This window comes from Bos taurus, chromosome 29 (assembly GCF_002263795.3).
Source record: "Bos taurus isolate L1 Dominette 01449 registration number 42190680 breed Hereford chromosome 29, ARS-UCD2.0, whole genome shotgun sequence".
NCBI classification, from domain to species: Eukaryota; Metazoa; Chordata; class Mammalia; order Artiodactyla; family Bovidae; genus Bos; species Bos taurus.
In genome coordinates, this window is record NC_037356.1 from 12,405,040 (window position 1) to 12,425,901 (window position 20,862).

A 20,862-nucleotide genomic window follows, 5' to 3' on the forward strand; every position below is an offset into this window, starting at 1 on the left:
TTTCGGTCACTTATTCCTTTTAAATTCATTTTTAGTTTTTTTTTTTTTTTTTTTCTCTAACCTCCTGATAAGTCATATCCTTTAGTTTACAGATCAAGAAAAGAAACTTATGGAAGCAACCACAGAATTTACCAGAAATGTAAGCTACTGGGTAACAGTTCCTCTGTTTTCCTACCGCTGTCATGCTGCCCTCACGCGTGTCACTCTGTAGCTGCCCTCACGCATGTCAGTCTGTATGTCAGGACTTGAACAAGCTGGCCCTATACAGCCTGTCATTTCCTCATAGCTGCTACTATAGGTACCAGTACTTTGGGGGAAGCTGCCGCTAGGTGGGTGGTAGTCCTGGAGCTGTGACTTCTGAGTCAGAATCAAGCTTTCCAGGTAGCACTTTTTTTCAACTATTTTTATATGGAAGAGAACTATTTTTTCAAAAAGACCAGGGAGTCATAGTATTTAAGTGCTAGATTCAAGTAGTTCTCTCACATTATTTTTTAAGTAAATATTTATTGAGTGCTTATTATATGTTAGATCCTACTTTACTTACTATTTATTTAGTTATTGTATCAGCCTCTGGTTGAGGCAGGCACTCTTTCTCCCATTTTACCAGTTCGGAAAGTGAAGCCTTGGGAAGTAAAGGTCACAGAGCTAGTAAGTGGTAGAGCCAGGACGTGAACATGGATTCTAAACTCCATACTCATAAATACTGTTTGTCTCTCAGTAATCCTAAACTGTAATCATTACTTAATCTCTATGGCTGAATAAAACCTAGCTTTCTGACTCAGCCTGGTCTTTTCCTTTTTTAAAAGTTATAAGCCACTTGGTCTACATTCTAACATGAGAGACATCATTCTTGATTATAATTCAGTAGAAGTACAGGTACCATTTGCCTTTCCAAGTAGCCTGTTCCCTTCTCTAACTTCTTGGCCAGGTAAAGGAGATGAAATCAAATTCTCTCACAGCTAATTTCTGAGCTCTAAGTATCACCTTCTCTTCCTACCCTTTATTAGCCTCTGTGCACGAAACATTCAGCATTAACTCAATAGGCATATCTGCCATGGTCTTTAATATTGGTGTCGGTTTACCATAAATCTGGTTGGTTTTTCCTTTTGTAAAAGATACAGTTTTAACTATGATATCTTAAGGACTTTATACCCATAAAGTGATAGTTCTGTGACTAACATTTTTGCTTCTTAGTTTATCCTTGTATATTTAGGTCTCAAATTCAGGCATACCTTAGAGACACTCCAAGTCCAGTTCCAGACACAGCAATAAAGCAAATATTGTAATAAAGGGAGTCACAGCAATTTTTCAGTTTCCCAGTTCTTATAAATTTACATTTACAGTATACTGTATTTATTAAGTATGCAATAATAGCATGTCTCAATAAACAATATCCATACCTTAATTAAAAAATAACAGTCACTAAAAAGATGTTAACCAGTTATCTTCTGAGCCATTACCGAGTAGTAATCTTTTTGCCATTACCGAGTAGTAGTCTTTTTGCAATAATAACATCAAAAGTCACTGATCACAAATCAAAATAAATATAGTAATAACGAAAATGTTTGAAGTATTGTGAAAATTACCAAAATGTGACACAGAGACATGAAGTGAGCAAATGCTTAGGAAAAACAGTGCTGATAAACCTACCTGACTCAAAGTTGCCACAAACCTTCAATTTGTTTTTTTAAAAAATGCAGATTTTGCAAAATGCAGTAAAATGAGGTATGCCTGTAACTTCCTATGAGGTTTTTAGCAGAATGTGCCCAGAATGTGATAATCCTGCTGCTGCTAAGTCGCTTCAGTCGTGTCTGACTCTGTGCAACCCCAGAGACGGCAGCCCACCAGGGTCCCCCATCACTGGGATTCTCCAGGCAAGAACACTGGAGTGGGTTGCCATTTCCTCCTCCAGTGCATGAAAGTGAAAAGTGAAAGTGAAGTCGCTTAGTCGTGTCCGACTCTTTGCGACCCCATGGACTGCAGCCTACCAGGCTCCTCTGTCCATGGAATTTTCCAGGCAAGAGTACTGGAATGGGGTGCCATCGCCTTCTCTGCTGTGATAATCCTAGTAGTCTCCAAATATCAAAGTAGAAGGAATAGTTTTTGTCAGTTTATAATGTTCATGTAGTTTTTATATCACCATGCTTTTAAGCTATTTCCCCACTTAAAACTTTTGTAACACAAAATTAGCCCCTACATGAGGGTTTCTAAAGTCAACATTTCTGTCCATGATACATAGAGACAAAATCTAATTATCTTATTCTTAATTACTACAGGATACCAAAACCAGAGGAATTATTTCAGAGATTGGTAACAAAATTGACACTGAAATTGCTTCTTTAAAAACCCTGATGGAATCCAACAAGCTTGAGACAATTCGTTATCTTGCAGGTAAGACTGTGTTGTCAGAGAAAGGAATTACTATCATTTGGTTTTCAGACCTATTAGCTCCTACCTCCCAAGGTAGCCATGTGACACAAAAGGAGGAGCTGTAACAGATTTATTGTTTGGTCCCCTGCAGTACTTGGAAAACGTAAGTTTAATAGGCAGCTCTGCATCCTCTGAATAGGAAAAAGTGTACAGAAATCAAAGATACACATAAACACCCATACAAAATTATACAAAGATTAAACTAGGTATTCCACAATGAAAAAAAATGAATATTTTTTAGGTACAAATCACCAAAATAGATACAGGCTATTAAACACCACGGAGAAGGCAATGGCACCCCACTCCAGTACTCTTGCCTGGGAAGTCCCATGGACGGAGGAGCCTGGTGGGCTGCAGTCCATGGGGTCGCTGAGTCAGACAGGACTGAACGACTTCACTTTCACTTTTCACTTTCATGCATTGGAGAAGGAAATGGCAACCCACTCCAGTGTTCTTGCCTGGAGAATCCCAGGGGCGGGGGAGCTTGGTGGGCTGCCGTCTATGGGGTCGCACAGAGTCGGACACGACTGAAGCAACTTAGCAGCAGCAGCATTAAACACCACAGCAACAAAGGGGTACAAATTACCTCCATTCTTGAATCCAGCTGAGGAAGCAGGGATACTGCCCAGAATGAGTCTGTCACATACTGAGTCACAACCTTGTGACCTGACCGGTTTATAGAGCCCCAAGGAGTTAGGGAGAATGCCCTCGAATAGTATTTTTCTTTTTTCTAAAAAGTAATATATTTTCATCCTAAATTGGTCATATAATTCAAAAGCAATATAGTAAAAATGAAAGCCTTCTCCTCCCCATATGTATTTACTATTAGTAGTATATATCTTTCCTAGGTTTTTCCTTCTGTATGTGAACAGTATAGATTTTAAAAATAGTAATTAGATGATACTCTACAGGCTACAACTTTTAAAAATTTAACCAAATGTCTTGAATATCTTTCCATATGAATATATATCTTTTTACTAGAAATCATAGTATTGTATAATATGAAAATATCATAATTTACCTAAATATCTATTTACAGACATTCTGCTCTGAAGTTTTCATTATTAAAAATAATATTGCACCAAATAGCCATATACATGTGTGAATAGATACACATACACACATTTACATCCTGTGCCTTCATGCTAGAATTTCTATATAAATTAATTGCTTATGCACATCTAAAAATTGGGATCAAAAAGATATACACATTTAAGATTTTATGTTATTGTCCAAAATAAAATAGCTGCTTTATAGCATCAGTGATTTTTCTGGGCGGGCACTCATTATGTTGGAGCAACAGCAGGAGTAAAGATGAAGCCCCCAGCCCCCTACTGACGGTCACCTCCACACCCCCTTCCTCTCAACTTGAATGACTTAGTTTCTGCCTTTTTCAAATATTGGGCTTCTGCTGAAGATCCATTTGAAGAAATGGATTCTAAGGCTAAAATGAGTTTCAAAAACCATAGCAAAAGTCTCTGGAACCAGAGATCTGTTCAGTAGTAATGCTCAGGGGAAATTCCAGATCAGCCCAGTTTGGAGTGATCATTCCCACTTTGAAAACAGATCTCAAAGCACCCCATTAGAAAGAGCTTCTGTTCCACTCGGCTTCTTCTGGTGTATCCACCTACAGATCAGTGTCGTGGTTAGTGTGAGCACGGTGATGGTCTCCAGAAAGCTTTTCATTCAGTAGTGGACATACACGAGGCAGACTAGCAGACTTAGTGGCAGTGGGAAAAGAAATTAGCAAGTCTGTTTAGAAAGTTAGAAGATTTCCTATGTTCCTTTTTTCACTGAGGATTTACAACTACTTGTTCTGAGGGCACTGCTCTTCTTTTTAAGCAACAGCGTCTACTTTAGAGTCAGGTACACACAGCCTGGAGTCCTGCTTCCACGGCTTGCTCACAGTACAGCTCTGAGCTTGTTGCCTCATCTATTCGATGGGAATACCATCACCAACTTCATAGGGTTTTAATTATGGCTAAATAAGGTAATATATGGAATTCTTCAGCACACTACCTGGAACATGGTAAATAGCAGCAGGATCAAATGAGAGAATGTGTAATTGACCAGTGACAACAAGGCAAGAAATTCTTTAAGTGTTACTCTTTCTCCTCAAATGTCCAGCTTCCCACTGTGACTTAGACCTAATCCCATTTCTTAAAATTAGGGAACTCTTGTCATTAACCAAGTTTTAATAGTGTGATCAAATGGGATAATATATAATTAATTTACACATTAAAAATAGGATAGCTTTACTAAGAATGGCTGTTTCTTATGTCTTTAATATTGAAGTTTGCTTTTCATCTCAGAGTCTCTAAAATCATGGCTGTTTAAACAAACTAAAAACCTAGGGAGTCCAAAAGCCTCACCCAGATTCACCACCTTGAGGAAAACAGAAAGGTTTTCTCTTTAGAGTGATGTAACACAGACAACAGGTGGTATATGAACTATTTTAAAAGTCTGATGCCTTTTCTGCCTTTTCTTCTACCTCACTGAGTTGTTTTTGAAGGGTTTTCATTAAAAATTCATTTTTTATTAATTTTTAATTATGAAATCACTTTAAATGTACTTTTAAGACAATTAAATTTGTCTTATGGATATGTGGATGTCTGTTCTTCTGTCTTAATGACATAATTTTTAATGTCAGCAAGAAAAGTTTTTCACTTAAAAATTATATCTAAAATTAATTTGTAATTATTTAAAGTAGTATTGTTAATGTAATAATAATGACATGAAACACTGTTTATAGCTTCTAATGGATGTACCATCTATACTTTTAAATTATTGTCATCCTTATGTAAAATATAGGAAGCTTCTAAGAAGAATTGGTATTAATCATGCCCTAATGGATATCCTTTATTGTTAGGTTTTTCATCCCCTAGAAAATTAAGCTAAGGTAGAAAACTGGCTGGATTTCCTGATTTTTTTTTTTTTTTTTTTTTGCTTTCAACTTAAATTGAAAATGACATCATTCTGTTTATCTCTGCAGGATAATCTCAAATGCATGACCTATAACATAGCTGCTTCTTTTCACAGCCTCAGTGTTTACTTGCCTGGCAATAGCATTGGGATTTTATCGACTCTGGAAATAACAGTGGAATTGCTGTAGCTATGCATGCTCCTACTCCAGTGCTTTGACTCTTGGAACACTGCCTGGATGGATTTACTCTGAACATTCAGTAGGAACTGAATACACGATTATTTAAAGTACATAGACTAAAAGGAAATATTTTAGAACGGAAAGGTATATTTTGTCTTTGTTTTTCATGTAGGTCTTTATTATGTTGAAAGAGGCCATTCCAGACTTGATTGATTGGAGATAGGGCTTTTGTCTTTATGCTTTTGATAGCTCATAGAAACTGAACTAGTTTTTTTGTATGTTTACTTGAACTGTAAATCATACAGGATTTCTTTCGTATCTGTTGCAAATCTGAAAACTATTCCCGAGCCCACACGCTTGTTACTGTATTCATATAAAATATATACAATAACAAAGTTGTTTGGATTTTAAAAGCAACTTATCATATGGCTAGAGTTAGGTTTTTGGTAATGAACTAAAACAGTAAATTTTAAAACAATATGTGCCCTAGTTCAAGTATATGACACTCAGTATGAAATCCATAGAGTTGTTAATTTCTAATTCACAAAACCCGGTTTATCCTTGCTTCTTGGGAACCCATCTTAAATTTACTACATAAAACAAAGCTTTTTAAAATCCAGCACATGTCTACTGGCACGTAATCCCTACTGTCAAGAAAATCATGGGGAATTTTATATTTTTGTTTTGCCATTACTGGGTCTATTTTCTTTGATAATGGCGTCTATTAATAGGATATATATTTCAAGAAAGTACAAAATACCATTTCATCTCAGACCGTCAGTTTTAGCCAGATCAAGAAGCCAAGGCCAAGAAGTGCTAACTATTTCAAGGTTTCATAATGCCTTGGCAAAACTTTAAAGTTTGATGATCCATTAGTTACTCAAAATGACCTCCATCATTTGTTTAGTTATAAATAGGGAATCTAAATTGTAGAGCAGTCAAAAGACTAGCCCATATATATGGTCTAGTGAGTGAGAATCAGACACTTTCCAACTAAATTTGTTTCAAAGATCTAACAGCTGACTTGTTTGTAAAACAAAACTTTCTGTACACATTATTTTGTATTCTGATTTAAAATATCTCAGAATGCACTTGACTAAGAAAATTCTTAACACATTATAAATTGTATGTAAATAAGTAAAGATCATATTGCAATAAATTCTACAGTACATTTACTCACTCAAATAAGAATGCCTGCTGTGGACATGCTGGTCCCCACATGCAGAGCTTCCCATGGAACTGAGGATCTCAGTTGAAGATAGACAGTAAACAGGTAAATTATTCATTTGCACAATTTAAAATACGCTAAAATTTTAAGAGGGACTATGTCTTCCCTCCATGTGAAGGAAGCTCCAATAGCATAACACTGGAACCACTCAGCTGTCCTGCCACAGGTGGTTCAGTGAGATTAAAGGAGAAGCAGGCCCTGGTAGCCCAGCCACTTCTCCCCACTCCTGTCTGGGACCAGCCTTTCTACACACAGCGCTCATTCCATTCTGCTCCTGTGGGATCAAGCCCTGGTGATTAGTTCAGAGCACAGGTACTCAGCAAGCCACCAGCGTGCAAGCCACTGGAGCTGCAGCTGTGGAGCCCACGAGTGGCCCAGAGGCCCCCAGGCGCACGCACGCACACGGTTCTAGTTGACAAGTCCACCAGAGCAGGAGCCTGCCGGAGTGCATCCCAGCACTGCAGCGGGACGGCCAGCCGTCAGCGCAGCCTGCAGCCCCACCTGCACGTGTGCACAAGCAGTCGTGGCCTGGACCCTGCTCCAGACCCGCTGGGCTGTCCCTGCGCAGCCAGACTGAGTCCCCTCCTCAGGTCTTGGCTGAAGCCCAGGTTTTCGCACCCAGATGCCACGCACGCCAGCAGGTATGCGTTTTGGGCTGGAAGTGTGGGGACGTGGCCAGGACCTTCCGTGTTGGTCCCTCTGTGCCCTTCAGCTCCGTGGACCAACTCCACCCCGCCCTCCAGCCCCTGAGGTGTCCTACCTGTCCTGGCCAGCCTGCCAGCCCCGCAGGAGGCTCCTGCCTCGCAGGCATTCTTCCACAGCACGTGCCCAGGCGTGCAGGTCCCGTCCCGATTCCTCTTCTCCCTTTCCCTTCATCCTCCCAGTTATGTGGGGATTGGAGCTTTGGTTCTATGAGATCTGCAAGCATTTGTAGGTATTCTGTGAGAACTGTTCCACGTGTTGATGCATTTTTTGATGTATTTGTGGGAGGAAGTGAGCTCCATGATCCTGTCCTTCAAGCCATTCTGAACTGGAGTCCCAGTATTTTCTCAACATAAAGGAAAAAATGAGGCAGTGGAAACGGCTATGCACAAACACTGAGAATAGTGACTGTCATTCTGTAAAACAGCCACACTGACTATACAACATGAATACACTAAATAATACATACCAACTCACCTGTTCATCACAGCAGTCCTCTTAGGCAGGTGGTTATCCTCCATTTACAGCTAAAGAAACAAGCTAAGTGAAATTAAGGTCACGGAACCAGTGAAGCTGCCAAGGTCACACACTGGGTAAGTCACACAGACTTTAACTCCAGATTTTATACTCTTAATCACAAGAATAATCCCTAAGTTGAGTTCTTTGATAACTCACTCTAGTTTTGATTTGCATTTCTCTAGTACTTAGCGGCTCTATCCAGGCTCTTCTTTCCATGTGTCCAGGTTCACTCCTGGCAGTGTCCAGTGACTCACTGCCGTACCGCATTGCAGAAGAAGAAAGGGGCAAGATGTGGGCAAACCGTTTCCCTTCAGGGACATGACCACAAGGTTATACATGGCATTTCTGCTCACGCTCTTATCGGCCACAACTTGGCATCTTAGCTGCAAAGAAAACTGAGAAGTCAGCCCTTAGCCTGAGTAGCCACAAGCCCAGATAAATCCTAATAATTTGGGAAAAGAAGAGAAATTGGGGGACAACCAGGGAACCTCTGCCACAAGGGTACGTGCCTCTGTTAAAACGCTCTCCTGGTACTTCCTGCCTCACTGGTACAGACGGAGATATGGCCCTGAGAAAACTGGAACAAGTACAACAAAGTGTGAGAAAACTGAGTGAATAGAAGAAGCTACTCCAGGGCGCGATTCCCTTACAGTTATCAGGCTTGAAGGAAAAAGTAAGGCTGTGTTAAGTCCCCGAAGGGGAGGGAAATGTTGGACTTGGGAATTCCAGTTGTGATAAAGAAGAATGCAGACTCTGAAATTTCCCTCCTAAGGTTAGAACCCTAGCTCCACGTTGGCTGTGTGACTCTGGACGAATTCCTTAATCTCCATGTATCAAGTACTACACCTCCGTCATATAAGCTGTGGTGGGAATTAAGCAGTAATGTGAAGAACTTACACAGATCACACACAAAGTGCCCAATAAATTGTTGACAACCGTTTTTACTACAGATTGAAAGCCTACTGCATGATAATGACTAAAAGAGTTATAGAAAGGATAGGTAAGCCACTTTTTAACACTTGCTTATAGCCCTTGACAAGCCTAAACAAGTCTTAGCAACCAGATGCACTCATGTCAGGGCATTCAAGTCCTGGTGATACTGGGCCAAAATGGCCTTCAGCACCATGTAAAGTATCTGCCAGGCCCTAGAGGCTGGACAGTCTGGGGTGTGATGAGAAGGCTGCTGCCGGTGAAGCAAGGGCTTTGGGCTTGATTATCATTGGATATGATTATCATCCTGTCCAATCAGCCTTGTCTATTAGTCCTTTCTTATAAAGCTTGCAAGACAGAACAACGGCTGAATTCTAAAGCAGATTATTTAGATGTGTATTTTTAGCAAATACATATTATATATTTTTTCTTTTTACAAGAGCTGATTTTCATTTTATGTCAACTTCCCTGGAGATATTTGGTTGTTATTATAAAGTTGTTCTTTTCTAAAACTTACTAGTCTTGTAACTTCTCTGGTGGTCCAGTGGCTAAGACTCTGAGCTCCCAATGCAGAAGGCCCAGGTTCAACCCCTGGTCAGGGAACTAGATCCCACGTGCTACAACTAAGACCCGGCACAGTCCAATAAGCAAACATTTAAAAAACAAATAAATAACACTTACTAGTCTTTTTCTCCCAAGTTCAGATGTTCTTTAACAGTCAAGTCATTTGACATACATATGACTAAAGCAAGCACATGAAAGATGCTCAACATCACTAATTATTACAGGAATTAAAATCAAAACTACTATGAAGTACCACCACTCACTGGTCAGAGTGACAATCATTGAGAAAATCTATAGGACTTCCCTGGTGGTCCAGTGATTAAGAATTTGCCTGTCAATTCAAGAGACATGGGTTCAATCCCCCACCTGGGAAGATCCTGCAAGTTGCAGGGCAGCTAAGCCCGTGAGGCACAACTACTGAAGCCCGAGCACCCTAGAGCCCATGCTCCACAACAGGAAGCCTGTGTGCCACGACGACGGGTAGCCCCTGCTCACTGCAACTAGACAAACCCCCACACACATAGAAGAAGGCCCAGAGCAGCCAAAAGTAAATACATGTTTCTAAAATTTACAAATAAATGCTGGATAGAATCTGGAGAAAAGGGAACTGTCCTACACTCTTGGTGGGAATGTAAATTGGTGCAGCCACTATGGAAAACAGTATGGAGGTTCCTCAAAAAACTAGAGTTGCCATATGATCAGCAACCCCACTCCTGGGCATACAGGCAGATCAGATCAGATCAGTCGCTCAGTCGTGTCTGACTCTGCGACCCATGAATCGCAGCACGCCAGGCCTCCCTGTCCATCACCAACTCCCGGAGTTCACTCAGACTCACGTGCATCGAGTCAGTGACGCCATCCAGCCATCTCATCCTCTGTCGTCCCCTTCTCCTGCCCCCAATCCCTCCCAGCATCAGAGTCTTTTCCAATGAGTCAACTCTTCGCATGAGGTGGCCAAAGTACTGGAGTTTCAGCTTTAGCATCATTCCTTCCGAAGAAATCCCAGGGCTGATCTCCTTCAGAATGGACTGGTTGGATCTCCTTGCAGTCCAAGGGACTCTCAAGAGTCTTCTCCAACACCACAGTTCAAAAGCATCAATTCTTCGGTGCTCAGCCTTCTTCACAGTCCAACTCTCACATCCATACATGACCACAGGAAAAACCATAGCCTTGACTAGACGGACCTTTGTTGGCAAAGTAATGTCTCTGCTTTTGAATATCCTATCTAGGTTGGTCATAACTTTCCTTCCAAGGAGTAAGCGTCTTTTAATTTCATGGCTGCAGTCACCATCTGTAGTGATTTTGGAGCCCAGAAAAATAAAGTCTGACACTGTTTCCACTGTTTCCCCATCTATTTCCCATGAAGTGATGGGACCGGATGCCATGATCTTCGTTTTCTGAATGTCGAGCTTTAAGCCAACTTTTTCTCTCTCCACTTTCACTTTCATCAAGAGGCTTTTGAGTTCCTCTTCACTTTCTGCCATAAGGGTGGTGTCATCTGCATATCTGAGGTGATTGATATTTCTCCCGGCAATCTTGATTCCAGCTTGTGCTTCTTCCAGTCCAGCATTTCTCATGATGTACTCTGCATAGAAGTTAAATAAACAGGGTGACAATATACAGCCTTGACGAACTCCTTTTCCTATTTGGAACCAGTCTGCTGTTCCATTTCCTGTTCTAACTGTTGCTTCCTGACCTGCATACAAATTTATCAAGAGGCAGATCAGGTGTTCTGGTACTCCCATCTCTTTCAGAATTTCCCACAGTTTATTGTGATCCACACAGTCAAAGGCTTTGACATAGTCAATAAAGCAGAAATAGATGTTTTTCTGGAACTCTCTTGCTTTTTCCATGATCCAGCGGATGTTGGCAATTTGATCTCTGGTTCCTCTGCCTTTTCTAAAACCAGCTTGAATATCAGGAAGTTCACGGTTCACATATTGCTGAAGCCTGGCTTGGAGAATTTTGAGCATTACTTTACTAGCGTGTGAGATGAGTACACTTGTGCGGTAGTTTGAGCATTCTTTGGCATTGCTTTTCTTTGGGATTGGAATGAAAACTGACCTTTTCCAGTCCTGTGGCCACTGCTGAGCTTTCCAAATTTGCTGGCATATTGAGTGCAGCACTTTCACAGCATCATCTTTCAGGATTTGGAATAGCTCAACTGGAATTCTATCACCTCCACTAGCTTTATTCGTAGTGATGCTTTCTAAGGCCCACTTGACTTCACATTCCAGGATGTCTGGCTCTAGGTCAGTGATCACACCATCGTGATTATCTGGGTCGTGAAGATCTTTTTTGTACAGTTCTTCTGTGTATTCTTGCCATCTCTTCTTAATATCTTCTGCTTCTGTTAGGTCCATACCATTTCTGTCCTTTATCGAGCTCATCTTTGCATGAAATGTTCCTTTGGTATCTCTGATTTTCTTGAAAAGACCCCTAGTCTTTCCCATTCTGTTGTTTTCCTCTATTTCTTTGTATTGATCGCTGAAGAAGGCTTTCTTATCTCTTCTTGCTATTCTTTGGAACTCTTATATCTTTCCTTTTCTCCTTTGCTTTTTGCTTCTCTTCTTTTCACAGCTATTTGTAAGGCCTCCCCAGACAGCCATTTTGCTTTTTTGCATTTCTTTTCTATGGGAATGGTCTTGATCCCTGTCTCCTGTACAGTGTCACAAACCTCATTCCATACAGGCAGACAAAACTATAATTCAAAAAGGTACATACACCTCTCTGTTCACAGCAGTACTGTTCACAATAACCAAGATGTGGAAACAAGTGTCTATCAGCAAATGAACGGCTACACTACTCAGCTATAAAAAAGAATGAAATAGTGCCATTTGCAGCAACATGGATGAACCTAGAAATCATCATACTAAACGAAGCATGTTAGAGACATATCACTTATATGTGGAATCTAAAAGTATGACACCAATGAACTTAACTATGAAGCAGACACAGACTCACCAATAGAATAAACTTGTGTTGCCAAGGCAAGCACGGGTGGGAGGGGAGGGGGATGGAGTGGGAGTTTGGGCCTCGCAGATGCAAACTATTCTATATATTGACAGAAGGGGTAGACGACAATGTACTACTGTGTACCATAGGAAACTATTCAGTAGCCTATAATAAACCATAATGGGAAAGAATATGAAAAAGAATGTGTGTATATTTATGTAACCGGACCACTTTGTTGTACAGAAGGAATTAACATTGTGTATCAACTATATCTCAATAAAATAAATTATTTTTAAAAAGTCATTTGAAAAGTTGGGGGAAAAAAGCTATGCCTACACTGGTAAAATAGTACTCTAGAAAGTAGAAGAAATATAATTTATTATGAAGCCATAACAGAACTTTTAATAATCTTTAATATCTATAACTAAACCTTTTTTTACTAACTGCATTATAAAGTTTATGTAAATACTTGCAAAATTAATAATTCACAAATACAGAGTTTTGACTTGCCTACATAAATATATAAAAAGTATATTGGGAGGGGAAATACAACTGAGTCCATGTAATTTTAATCCCTTTGACACTGTGTAACATATTTCTGCCTTCAGAATTGGAATAACTGCACATCAGAGTAATTCTGAGATGAATTTATATAGATTTACATTTATATCTATTTAAAAATAGAAAAAATCAAGCAAGTTTATTTAAAGCTATCTCACTGATTAGTACCTTTTCACAAAAACTCCCCCAGAAGACACCTTCTTCTTCACTCGCCTCTTCTCTTTGCTTAACTCACAGGAAATGTCATCTTCCTACAAAGGAAAAGATGGCCAAATTAGATGTCTTAGGATTTCTATGCTAGATACATTTTCATCTTTCTACATTATCTGTTTCAACATGCTAATAATTTTCAACTCTAGTTTACATCTCTTTTAGAATTTTGTGTAAGTGTAAGTAAGTTCTTACATCTGAAGCACCAGAGTATCATAATGTGCTGACTCATCAGCCTGGGAGGCACCTGGAGAAATCAGCCAGCCCTGCCTTCCCCTCACACCCCCAGTACAGAACACCTTGTCATTCCTGCTGCTTAGACCAACATTTCACAGAATGTTACTAAAGGAAATAACACAAAGTGTTAATATGCCACCCTCTGGATTCTTAGCAAGCCCCATTCTGCTAGGAGTCACATTCCAGGTCCTGCACATCCTCTGTTCACACAACATCCCCTAACTGCTCTTGTCTCGTATCCTGCTTTGCCCTGTCGCGTACTGTTTCCGAGTATTTCTCATTCCATCATGGTATTCTCAGTATCTAGTACAGAAGACTCACTTCATAAAAGCTCTGAGCAGGAGGAAGAGAAAACTAGAAACACTGGATACTCATATATGTCGGTCATCTTTGAATAATTCTTCTAGTCAAAAATGCTCTGTTCAGTTGAGCAGGACAGATCTGAATGCAGCAGGAGTTTCAGGAACATCACAAGGCGCATGTCTTATCAGGAGAGCCCGTGACTAGAGGCAGCACTCCCCAAGGTGTTCCCACCTACACCTTTGCTAATGAGGTCAGTCAGCTTAACGCACACGAGCGCGTGAACACAGAAGGAAACTGCTGTTATTGCAACACCACCTGGGAAAACAAAATCACACATCTGTCCCTTCCCTCAGCTGCAAACTTGAGCGAGGAATAGATGGAGAACCTGCTCAGATCAGATCAGATTAGTCGCTCAGTCGTGTCCGACTCTTTGCAACCCCATGAATCGCAGCACGCCAGGCCTCCCTGTCCATCACCAACTCCCGGAGTTCACCCAGACTCACGTCCATCGAGTCAGTGATGCCATCCAGCCATCTCATCCTCTGGAGTCCCCTTCTCCTCCTGCCCCCAATCCCTCCCAGCATCAGAGTCTTTTCCAGTGAGTCAACTCTTCGCATGAGGTGGCCAAAGTACTGGAGTTTCAGCTTTAGCATCATTCCTTCCAAAGAAATCCCAGAGCTGATCTCCTTCAGAATGGACTGGTTGGATCTCCTTGTAGTCCAAGGGACTCTCAAGAGTCTTCTCCAACACCACAGTTCAAAAGCATCAATTTTTCAGCGCTCAGCCTTCTTCACAGTCCAACTCTCACATCCATACATGACCACAGGAAAAACCATAGCCTTGACTGGACGAACCTTTGTTGGCTGCTAGCCATCCCTTATAGTGGCCACGCACTGGTGAGCATAGAGTAATACGACCCCTTCTCTTGAAAAAGCTTGCCAACCAACCAGTCTGAAGACCAAGATCAACAAGCCTTTCAGTGGGGTTTAGCAGATGGTGCCACTGTACTTCATACTTTACACATACAACAAGGTGAAGCAGGTTGTATTACCAACATTTTAGAGATACAGAGACAGAAGTCCGAGACTTTAAACAACTTTCCCCAAGGTCACAACACTAAGTCAATGGCAGGATTTTAATCCAAATTTTGTCTGACACCTAAGATCATGTTATAACCATTCTTCAATTGTCTTTCAGCAAAAAGTTTGCTCATTTGGTTCCTACAACTGTACTATGTACTGTATATACTATGCTATAGGTATACAAATAGGCATGAGAGCTGGTTCCCACTCAGGAGTCTGGTGGAGTAGGAAATGGAAAATAGATGCTCAATTGACCCCCAGGTTTCAGGAGGACCTCAAGATCATCAGGGGATGAATGCAAAGATGTACATGAAAGAAAAACACTAAGGTAGGGCAGGAGTTTAACCTCACCCAACTAAGAATCAGAGAAAGAAAACAATGCAGGGAAAGACAGGAAGCTACTTGTCAGAGACAGCCAATTTTCTAGTGCTTAATAGCATTACCAGACTTTTGCTAACAGTTAACATTTATTTTCCTTCATTTTTCATATATGCTAACTCGTAAAGGAGGTTTTTAACAATCCCAAATACTCTAGAAAGTGATTAAATACCAAAGCCTCAACTAACATCAAATAGGTAACTTGTTCTATCAAACCAAGCCTTACCATAAACTAGTTCAAAAGAAAATAGGTGCTTGGCACCCAACAGGCCTCCAGTAAGTGTTCACAGGAAGTTCCAAATTCCAAATGTTTTGCATTTGGAGAACATTTGGGGAACATTCTTCACCAAGATTACTCATTTCCTCATCATAAATTATAGCCAGAAACATTTTTCTCCCTAATATGTGTTTTCTCCCAAACTTGGGGAAAAAGAACTGCAATACTGAGAGATGTATAAATCATGATGCTTAGGCACCAAAAGCAATTCTAAGTGTACATTAGCCAACAACCCCTCTATGAAAATGTATTCTAAATATTAACCAGTTTCCATCTGAAAGAATATACAGGTTTGTTAAAGAGACCAACAGCACTGCACATGAAACTGGTGGCAAAGGTACATGGGATGCTTGTTTTTAAAAGTTCATGCAACCTAAGAAGTTCTGGGAAGCATACACAACTAAAACGAAATAAATCCCACCTTCCTGATTATGAGAAAAGTCTTAATACAGTGTCAAAACTGTATAACCAAGACAAAGACAGATCACAAACTTCTAGAACTTCCTTACAGTAATAGGTCAGCATGGATAAACTCACTTAAACTCTCAGATTGTTCCAAGGATCATTAACAGGCTCACAGGCTAGGATGTCAGGACAGAAAAGCCCAGCAGAGGACATATCAAAGTCCAACCATGTTCCACAGCCTTGTAGGCAGAAAACGAGAGAAAGTTAAACCCGGAAGTAATCATGGAATGTTACCAGTTCCACAGTGGCCATTCTAGATTAGAAAGCATGGCCCAAAGCTTTACACCAACGACCTCCCAAATGACAATGGCTTTAGACGGAAGCATGAGTTCAGTGCTGCCTCAATCTGTGGCAGCAATCTGCCTCAATCTCTACCGAAGCTATATTAGAGTTCCCATCTAGTTTAAGTTTTTTAAGTAAACATTTTTACTTAAGTACAATACACATATTAAAAGTGTTAGTTGCTTAATCATGTCCAACCGTTTGCAACCCCATGGACTGTAGCCTGCCAGGTTCCTTTGTCCAAAGAATTTTCCAGGCAACACACGAGTGGGTTGCCATGCCCTTCTCCAGGGGATCTTCCCGACCCAGGGATCGAATCCAGGTCTCCTGCATTGCAGGCAGATTCTTTACCATCTGAGCCACCAGGGAAGCCACATACCAAAGAGCACCCCAAAGAGTGTGCAGTGTGATGAACTTTACAAATGAAAACAAAATGAACAAAGGCTTGGGGGTGGGAAAGTGTTGGGCAAGTTCAGGAAGAGGTAGGCTACATGTAAGAGAATAGAAAACAACAAGCTTGTGAAGTGGGTTAATATAAGCTGAGACAGCATACGACAAAACACTACAGAAAGTTATTATCAAAACCAGTTATTATAAAGAAATGATTTAAGTGCATTACATCAAACTAGCCTAAGACATTTTTTTCTAGCTAAAAATTATACTATTGCAGATTCTTTTATAGATGATTTTACTAAATCTTAAGATGGAGACCCAATCATGGGTCTCTTTATCAGTAGGTGGCAGGAGAAAGATTAGTGAGAGCTTCTTGAAGCCTCTATAAAAGTAAGTACAGAATCCAAAGTTCATTTTATTTATACTTCATGTGTTTAGACTCCAAAATACACTAATTCCTTCTACTCTCAGATGCATAGGGCTCTACACATTTATCCACTGTTTACATAACTCAAATGTAGAAAATGGAAAGAAAGGAAAAAGGAAAGGATATGAGGAAGGGAGAATGTAATACTATGAATACTGGAGACAGAAGATACCTCAGGATTTTCACACAGTATTTCATCTAACATCAATACCCCATGGGGTAGGTGTTATCCCCATTTTACAGATGAGGAAATTGAGACCCAGAAACTTTTGCAGAACAGAAAATAAGCAGCTTCCATGAGAGGTCAGTGACATTTGCTCATTTACAAAAACTGGTGGAACCTACAGGACCACAAAAGCCAAAGGGCCCAGAGCACAGGACCACAAGTCAGCACTCCTGAGAGCTACACATTGCTGGTAGAGAGCAGGTCTTAGGGAGGAGGTGCTCTAGGGCGTGATGTCAAACTTACCCTGGGAACACACGTTTCTGGGCGAGAAAAGAGTAATCAGAAACAGCTAAAGCCCCAAAAATGTCCTATGCAGACCATCAATTTGGATTGACTCAAAAGGTGTGCAGCAAAAGATAGAGGCAGCTAGTAAAGAACAGTACATCCCTGCTCTGAGGAGACCGGAGCCGGTAGATTTCCCACCATAAGGCGGACAGGAGGCGGATCTGGAGTGTGGGAGTTTATTAAAGGTGTGTGTCCAGAAGACAACACTGCAGGACTGCCCCAGCCAGCTTCTCCATACTAAAGTGCCCCAGGGGCTAAACATGAGATCAGATGATCACGGCAAAAGAAGAGAACGGGTTAATTATGATGGTTAATTATATCCTCTGGAAAATTAAGCACAGATGAGATACCAAAACCCAGAGAAAAATGTTTGAATTTGCATATAGAAATATACACATGTATTTGCAGGTGAACAGAATGTTGTCTAATATGAGACGAAACCACAGCAGCTTCTTCTGGAGAATGGAACTCAGAATGGGAAGGAGCATCTGCCCTGCTTTTAACATTTAACAACAAGGACATATATTATTTTAGTATTTTTAAAGTGATTATTAAAGTCCTCATGAGTTAATTTTGTTCCAGATCTATACCACCTCAAATATGATTTATAATAAAAACTTCCTGGCTTCTTTTTATTTTGTACAAATTAATAATTACTCTCAATTAATCTCTTATATATGTATACACACACACATATATATTCCTTTCATTCCTAGAACACTCTAGAAATTATAAATTATCTCCAATTTATACCTAAGGTACAGAAAGGTTAAATGACTTGTCCAAACCAAAAATGGTTGTAGCTGGAATTCAAACCGAAATAGCGCCATCCAAAGCTTGTACTCTTAGCTACTCTTATATACTATCTCTTGAGAAACATAAACGTGTTAAGAAGGATACCAACCACAGCCACAAAGTTGGGGACCTGAGTTTTTTCCAGCATCTCCTTGAGTTGATCCACCTCCACTCGATACTCATCCAGCTGACATTCTAACTTCTCTCTGCGTAATCGTTCATACTCCAGCTGGCCCTGCAGCTCTTTGATAGTCCTGTCAAAAAATTTTGTTTTCAATCAATAACCAATATCAACTAGCAATTATTTCTGGTAATAGTGAAAAGTATCCATACATTATATTTAAGGCAAATAAATCATTTATTCAACAAATATGTATTAAAAGTCTACTGTGAGCTCGCACTGATCTAGATCCTGGGAATAAAGTAGTGAACAAAGTAGGCCGTTTCTGCCCTCATGGGGCTTTCTTAGGCAGGGGAGAAAGACAGTAAAGAAAATAAGAAAATATATGTACTCAAATATAAGTATGTTGGAAGGTAATAAGTACTAGGGAGGGAAAAAATAGAGCAAGACAGTCTAGAAGATGTTGTAGAGGAAGGGGTTAACATTTCGTACACAGTGACCAGAGAACGCCTTACTGAGAAGGGGGCTTGTGAGCAAAATCCCAAAGGAAAGAGAAATAATTAAATGGACATCCAGGGAAAGAGCATCCCAGACAGAACAGCAAGTGCAAAGGTCCTGAGGCAGAGAAATGCCTGGGAACTAGAAGAAAACTGGAAGCCAGTGTGACTGGAGTAGAGTCTGAGAGGTAAAAGAAGCCAGAACAAGCAGGGTCGTACAGGTCACAGGGAGGACCAGGCTTCACTCAGTGAAACGGGAAGCCATTGGAGGGTCTCAACAGAGAGAGCAGGACTATAATAACAGATTTCTTTTGCTTTGTTCAGCTTTCTAATGATGTAAAATCCACTTTGTGTGATTACACAAATATCAAGTAAACAATTCAATGAGTTTTGTTTCTTTTCTTTTTTCGTGGCCAGGCCATGCAGCATGTGCCCCCTGCAGTGGAAGCCCAGACTCTTTAAACACTGGACCACCAGGGAATTCCCTTCAACGAGTTTCCACTAATGTGTACACCTTTGCATTCACCATGACTACCAAGATACAAAACACTTCTGTCATCTCAGAAAGTTCCTCACATTCTCCCCAGGCAATCCTTGCTTTGCACAAGCACCCAAACTTCTGAACACTGATCATGTTAGATTAGTTTTGTCTCTGCTCATAAATGAAGTTGTACATTATATACATTTGTGGGCCTCGCTTCTTTTCAGTGAACAATAGGTGAAATTTATCTGCTTGGGTTTTAACATGATTAACAGACCACAGGGTATGAGGGTGGGAGAGGAAGGAGCAGGGACAAGGAGTTGGGAGACATATCAGGATAATGTGAAAATAAACGAAAATAAACCCAGACAAGTGATGCTAGGATTTGAACCAGAGTTATTTTCTGCCTTATTGGGATGATGAGGGGACCAGAACTCCCAAGGCATGCTGACTTGTATGTCAGGTCTCAAAGAGGGCAATCTAAGAATAAACAATAGTAGCTCTAGTATGGAAGTGAGTGGGGTTGAGGCTGGGGATAGGAAGAACAACGTAACTATGGAAACCTAGAATTCAGAAAACAGGAAACGAAAATCAGCCCCATGATTGATTCGTTTCATCTAACTAATAACAAAATCAAAAGGACATCCCTCAACCAATTCTTAGCCAGGTTTTCTTTACATTTACATCTAGTATCAGGACTTTGTATCCAAAAAATAAATGTCTTAGGATGTACTCAACACAAAGTGGGGAACAAAGAAGTGGATGGATCATGGAAAAGGCAAGGGAATTCCAGAAAAACATCTACTTCTGCTTCATTGACTAATACCTTTGACTGTGTGGATCACAACAAGCTGTGGAAAATTCTTAAAGAGATGGGAGTATCAGACCACCTTATCTGTCTCCTGAGAAACCTGTATGTGGGTCAAGAAGCAACAGTTAGAATCAGACATGGAACAACTGACTGGTTCAAAACTGGGAAAGGAGGACATCAAAGCTGTATATTGTCACCCTATTCCCTGGTGGCTCAGATGGTAAAGCATCTGCCTGCAATGCAGGAGACCCAAGTTCAATCCCTGGGTCGGGAAGATCCCCTGGAGAAGCAAATGGCAACCCACTCCAGTACTCTTGCCTAGAAAATTCCATGGATGGAGGAGCCTGGTGAGCTACAGTCCTTGGGGTCACAAAGAGTCAGACACGACTGAGCGACTTCACTTACTTAATTTATATGCAGAATACATCATCTGGCCTGGATGAAGCACAAGCTGGAATCAAGATCACTAGGAGAAATATCAACAACCTCAGATATGCAGATGATACCACTCTAATGGCAGAAAATGAAGAAGAACTAAAGACTCTCTTGATGAGGGTGAAAGGGGAATGTGAAAAAGCTGGTTTAAAACTCAACATTATG

General features: G+C 40.5%; 2 protein-coding genes across 10 annotated transcripts in view; one reads left to right on the plus strand and one right to left on the minus strand.

The window, feature by feature from the left end:
- The window catches only part of CCDC90B (coiled-coil domain containing 90B), a 38,002-nt gene extending 19,814 nt beyond the window's left edge, over window positions 1-18,188 (plus strand). For 2 of the 5 annotated variants that reach the window (XM_059882796.1, XM_015461132.3), the window contains 3 exons: window positions 86-139; window positions 2,277-2,391; window positions 5,470-6,152. In XM_059882796.1, coding sequence (XP_059738779.1) covers window positions 86-139; window positions 2,277-2,391; window positions 5,470-5,525 — 225 coding nt within the window. In that variant the 3' untranslated portion in view covers window positions 5,526-6,152. 5 annotated transcript variants of the gene reach the window in all.
- ANKRD42 (ankyrin repeat domain 42) overlaps window positions 29-20,862 on the minus strand; it is a 67,807-nt gene continuing 46,973 nt past the window's right edge. For 2 of the 5 annotated variants that reach the window (XR_009493428.1, XM_059883227.1), the window contains 2 exons: window positions 20,278-20,362; window positions 18,531-18,606 (listed from right to left, as the gene is read on the minus strand). Coding sequence is in view for 3 of the 5 variants with exons in the window: in XM_059883227.1 (XP_059739210.1) it covers window positions 20,293-20,362 (70 nt within the window). In the remaining 2 variants the exon portion in view is untranslated. Of the gene's footprint in view, window positions 7,680-13,160; window positions 13,244-18,461; window positions 18,607-20,277; window positions 20,363-20,862 lie in introns of those variants that run through there. The other 3 variants (XM_059883226.1, XM_059883230.1, XM_059883229.1) reach the window with 3 other exon arrangements.